At 43.9% G+C, this 6,000-nt stretch overlaps 1 protein-coding gene across 1 annotated transcript in view; it reads left to right on the plus strand.

The window, feature by feature from the left end:
* Nucleotides 1-4,741, plus strand: part of SPATA5 (spermatogenesis associated 5) — a 228,305-nt gene extending 223,564 nt beyond the window's left edge. Inside the window, exon 16 of the mRNA XM_014457229.2 lies at nucleotides 3,794-4,741. Within this exon, the coding sequence (XP_014312715.1) occupies nucleotides 3,794-3,970 (177 nt within the window). The 3' untranslated portion in view covers nucleotides 3,971-4,741. The remainder of the gene's footprint in view (nucleotides 1-3,793) is intronic.
* Nucleotides 4,742-6,000: the final 1,259 nt, after the last annotated feature.

Below are 6,000 nucleotides of genomic sequence, written 5' to 3' on the forward strand. Positions count from 1 at the left end.
AAGAGTCACATTGTGCCTTGACTGAGTTGTTTGGTGGGAGTTAGCACCTCCCAGAGTCTGTGCTGAAGATTCCCCAATAACTCTAACAATGGCCATTTATAGGTTTTTCTGCCAAGAACAGGGCAGGGGGGGAGTTCTGTGGGAAACACTGGGCTAAAAAAAATTAAGCAGATCATCATTATTAGGCTTCACAAAATTTTTAAAAGTCTACCGTGCTTCGTGGGAAACAGTATAAACACGATTACCTAAAACTTATTTGATGAGAAATACTTCTTCTGAAAGACACTAATAGCTCAAGGGGAATGCTGGCATGGGCCATGGGAGCAAGCAGGAAAGCGGCACCTTCCTTCGGAAGTACAGTCCCTTGGCACTCCTACCAAAACCGTGACCCCAGAGCCAACAGAACCCAAGAATACGCCTGTTTTTCAACCTGTCTTCTTCGTTGGGTCAGGAGAGAAGAACCAGCAATACCATTAAGGCTTTTCCTTTTGGAATTTTTACCAAGAAGCCCTTTCATGGGGAAAATAAAAACAAAGGAACTTTAGGAGCGGTGCTCTGTCTGCTGCTTGTGCATCAGATGCTTGTGAAGTCGGTGAGAGCTTTAGAGATGCCTGTCATTGACGAGCCCTCGCTGCCATTGTGGCCCTCGTGACTTCTGAAAACTATCCTTGCTCTTTTTAGTGCCCCCCCCTTTTTTTTTATGGAATTACTCTTTTGTTTTTAGTTCTCCATTTTGGTCTCCTTCCCCACCTTGCCATTTCTTTGCTCACTTTATTCCTTCTGCTCAGAATGCCCTTTCCTTCCTTGTATAATATCTAAATTCTGTCCTTCCCACTCCGGTTTATGAAGCACTAATTTCTTCCTTCTCTCCCCACCAAAGTACTTTGCCTTTGCCACACACAGTTAGCTGCTGTCTATACCTCCTGGTTTGGGAGCATCAGAAGACAGGTACTGTGTCTTGGACATCTCTAGATGCTACACCAGGCCTCACCTAGGTGTTGCACAGAGGAGCTATTCAGTAGGTGTGATTGATGAAAGCATGACTGGTCAGTTATGAGTAGTGTACTATTTCCTCTCTGTTATAGGTTGTGTATTGCTAAGCAAATATGATAGGAAAATAAAAGTGGTGGAAAGGACTGCCTAATTGGCTGGTTCTTCAGGGTGTCCTTGTAAATAAAAAGAAGCAGGGTGACATTTATCAAAGCAAAGTGTTGCGTTCAGGTAGTCCTCCTGCCACCCTGGAAGTGCAAACAGCTGCAAACCCAGGAGGACACCTTCCTGGGCGGTCCTCGAGGGCCAGGATTCTGCCGCTGTTTCCCTTGTCATTGTCTCTCAAAGGTTCTAAATGTCATCTGTGTCTAATCCACACATTTCTCAGCACTCTAGTCAAAACTCTGTCCAAATTTTCTGTATCTCACAGATTTGTAGATCTCCAGGTTGGATGGAATTGTTAAGTAAGGGTCAGGCCAGTACTAACTATTACAGGGAATTTCTCAAATGTTAACATACTCTAGAGGCCGCAAGTTACAAACATCCAGCTTTCAAGTGGCTGTGATTGCTCTGACCACATCTCGCCATCTAGGCCCCTCTGTCCCTGCCATGGAAGCTACCACATAAGGGCAAAATGCAATTTACCGCTTAGAGAAAAATCTATAGATGCAGATACAGAAGAAGAAAAGCTGACCTGCAAAGAACAATTACTCAGGGGAGCTGACCCCAAGGACAGCCTTTGAGGCCTCAATGACCTGTCACTACCCACCTGCTCTACCTTGACACATCAGACTACCTGGAGAATCCAGGAATTACAGGAGTACAGTCATTTCTTCTTCCAGTTTTATTTCTGTGTATTGAGAGGAAGCCTATTAGACTGTGAACTTTCTCACATGTGCCGGCAGAATTAATCACCTACCAAGTAGCTCTGTGAACCAAATTCCAGGAACTTTGAGAGGCTCCAGGCAGCCTTTCAGTCACCTCTCCTATCCTCAACTCAACCAACCTCCCCAACACCCTACTCCCTACCCACCACCACCTCCCTACACGAGCTCATCTGGCCACTCCATTTGCCATGCTCCCATCAAGACTTCACATTAGCTGATCACTGCATTGTACAAAACCTGGGGCACTAGTCACATAGCAGTCAGTCAGCACAGTCATGAGTAGTTGTCTGGCACACGTGGCATGTACTCAGTAAATGTTCGTAGCATGATGCTCTGTGAGCTAAGTCTCAGTTCTGAAGTGTGCAAGACATGGCATGCCCAGAGTGATGGCTTTTCTACTCCACTTAGCCTGAGAGGGAGCAAGGCAGTGGGAACGTTCCTGAACTGTCAGAGGGCTGGACTCCGCCGCCAGCAGAAAATCCAGTCCTCGCTGCCTCCTCCCCTCTGGACCTTCTTCCGACTTTTTAGCATCACAATCAGTGCTTCACATTCTTACCCGGATGAGGAAAGTGCTGCTCAAAAGGAGGGTGGAGGGTTGAGGCTGTTCCCACTTGGTCCCTTCACAGCCCTTCAAAGAGGTCCCCCAGTTCTCTTTGGCACATAGTGGGACCATTGAATTGCTAGGTTACCATGCTGGGCACTCCACCCTCTTACCGTGCTTTTTATTTATCATGTCTTATTTTCAAAGTAACTCTTTTTGCACCAGTGTATGTGATGAAGGTGTTTTACTAATCCCTGAAGTTTTATGTTTTTCCTCAAGTTGGTAGCCACTCTTTCTGGAAAAGCATTAACATGCAGAACCTTGGCAGTCAACTTCAGTGCTCATTAATGAAGCCCAGAATTAACAGTGTCATTGTCGTAATTTGACAAAGCCACCTAAATCTATGCATGTTTTTTTTTGAAAGCTTCCTAAAAACATGCTGCTAAATCCCCTAAAAAGGGACTGAATTGCTTTGGCAGCCATTAGCCCAGCATAAGCAGAGGAGCCTTTTCAATAAGTGAACAAACAGAGAAAATATGCTGAATGGCTGGACAAATGCGTTTCAGCTGGCCCTTTCATTTACCGATAGAAGGGCGCAGTCAGTATCAATCACTGTTTTCCCTGTTGCCCTGAAAATCACAATCTCTCTTTTCATCCCACAAGCCCCTTTCACCACAGTAATGTGTCTTTAGAATGACACTGCCATCAGCCTGCTTCCGTTGTCTGAAGAGTAGAGAGCTTAAAAACACATTTTCAGGATTCAAGACTTGAACCTGCCTCCCTTCCGGTTCCCCACCGCCCACTCTGCCCTCACTCTACCCCCCCCCACCCCCACCCCCCATTCTTTGCCATTCTTTCAGCTTCCCTGGCTGAGTAAACAGAATTCACTTCTCTGTTCTAACGCAGCTCTCCAAAGTAAACAGAGACAACTCGATCTGATATTCCCGAGATTTAAGAACACATTAAAGAGATGCACATAAAGAAATGCTTTTACATGTTGGTAATACATCAAAGGCTGAAAGGAATGTGGCGATTCTGTGCGTGGCCAGGTGTGCTGATGAGCCGGACCTCACTATAGTGCCTCCTTCCCTGCCCCGCCACACATACACACTCATCCTTCATAGTCCTGCGTGAGACATATGTGCCTGCCGGTCTGTTCCACCTTTACAGTTGTAAGCAGGGGCCGTTATCTTGATTATGTTGCTGCTCCTGGTTCTGAGTACTTAATGCGTTGTTTGGGAATGAAGGTGATTACATTTTATCCTTTTGAAAATGTAAGTGGAATAGGTTTAGCAATGTGCTTATAGTTGCAGAAGTTACACCAAAATGCTACATTTCTAAAAACCAATATTGATTGCCTTCTCTCTCCCCTTAGGTCATCGCCGTCTGTAGAGAGGCCGCCCTTCTGGCGCTAGAAGAAGACATTAAAGCCAAATGCATCGGGAAAAAACATTTCACTCAAGCCTTGAGCACTGTGACGCCCAGAATTCACGAGTCACTGAGACGTTTCTATGAAGATTATCAAGAGAAGAGTGGGCTTCATACACTCTGAAAAAACATACCCCTTCGTTATGCTAAAAATGCTTTCTAGAGAAAATTTGTTTCGTTTTAAAATTTTGTGTTGAGAATGTTAAAAAAAGAAATTCTTAAGAAACAAAATGTCTGAAATTGGTTGACTGGAATTAAGGGGCTTCAGTTCTTGTAGACATTTTAAATCATATGGATAAAATGAAAATCTCAGGACAGAGGTTTAAATCAGTTTTACCTGGAAATGTGTGCTGAGTTTTAAAATGTAAACTTCTAGCTTTTTCACTTTTGACCTGGTTCCTTCATCCCATGAAATGCTTTTCTTACTTCAGAGCCCATTTCAGTGCATTCCTAAATGCCAAACCTAGGCATCAGTTTTATACAAGAACAGAGAGAATGCATGTGGATGATGCATGGTGGGAAATATTTGCAAATCTTTATTTTTGAAGGCCAAACAATGAAATGGCCAGAAGCACCTGCCAACCTTATGTGGCCTTGTTTCCAAATACATACTGGTTCTCATTATATTCATACCTGCATTTTTGCTTCAGCCACATTAATCTATACTTATGGCAGTTAAAGAACAAAGAAATAAGAGTCCCATATACTGTAATGCCCTTTAAAAATTTAAAAAATTGAAAATATAAGCCCAGTCCAGTCCTAGAGCAGTACTTGGTGGTGTTTTTTCATCAGATGCTAGAAATGAATCATATAAAGTGTTCATGTTTTAACTTGTGCACATTTTCAGTCACCAATAAACTTTTCAGTTAAAAGATGAACCAAATTGTACACTCAATCATATTGTCTCATGTTGCATTCTAAATACATTTATTTATATTTCTGGTTATTTTATCCTTGAGGTTTCTTAACGCTTGAGTACTCCATAAATATCCTTGAAAAGTTGTTGGACTTTGATTCCCTACCTTCCTAGCAATGGAAAGAAGTGCACTTAAACCTGGTCACTGTAGATCTTTGAAAATCCCCAGAAAGACAAGTCAGGTAAGAAATACCTGATTATCAAAATAATGGGGCTACACAGTTTTGTGGTGGCAGGTATTCTGAAATCGTATCCAAATACTTCATTCTGTAACTATTAGAAGTAGATTTGCAAGGTTTGTTCCCAGACTTCAGTGGTTTGTTAGTACATAAAATCACCAGAGGGTTGAAAACTATTACTACTATTTAGAACTGTGCTGTCAAATATAGTAGACACCAGTCACATGTGACTATTTAAGTTTAAACTCTAACTAAAATAGTATTAAAAATCTAGTTCATCAGACATGTTAGCACTTGGCAGCCATGGGTGACGAGTGCCCGCCATATGGGACAGAAGGCATTATAGAACACTAGAGGCCCGGTGCACAACATCTGTGCACTCGGGGGTAGGGGGTGTGTTCCTCAGCTCAGCCTGCGCCCTCTTGCAGTCCGGGAGCCCTCAGGGGATGTCCAACTGACGGCTTAGGCCCGTTCCCGGGAGCAGGCCTAAGCTGGCAGTTGGACAACCTTAGTTCTGCCACGGAGGTGGGAGAGGCTCCCGCCACTGCCGCTATGCTCGCCAGCCCTGAGCCCAGCTTCTGGCTGAGTGGCGCTCCCCCTGTGGGAACGCACTGACCATGAGGGGGCAGCTCCTATGTTGAGCGTCTGCCCCCTGGTGGTCGGTGCGCGTCATAGTGACCGGTCATTCTGCTATTTGATCTATTTGCATATTACCCTTTTATTATATAGGATTTCCATCCCTAGGAAATTCTGTTGGATTCCGCTGATGTAGAAAATGAGGCTTACATATTGAAATAAATAGAACCTCAAAATTACTTTTTTGCTCATGAGAGCAGCATAACTTCTTTCCTACAAGTACTGGGGGCACAAGAGAATAAGAGAAAAATGTTTTTCCAACGGCCTGGACATGAAAATTAAACTCCATTGCCAATAAAATAAAAACCAGAACAGTAAACTTGAACCCACACAGGCTTGTGGGCTGCAAGCTGGGTGGTGGAGAGGAAGGTGGCCGTCTCAGCCAGCCAGAAGTTCAGATGTTAAAGGTCACTTGGACCTTTC

Source organism: Myotis lucifugus, unplaced genomic scaffold, assembly GCF_000147115.1.
Source record: "Myotis lucifugus unplaced genomic scaffold, Myoluc2.0 scaffold_1, whole genome shotgun sequence".
NCBI lineage: Eukaryota > Metazoa > Chordata > Mammalia > Chiroptera > Vespertilionidae > Myotis > Myotis lucifugus.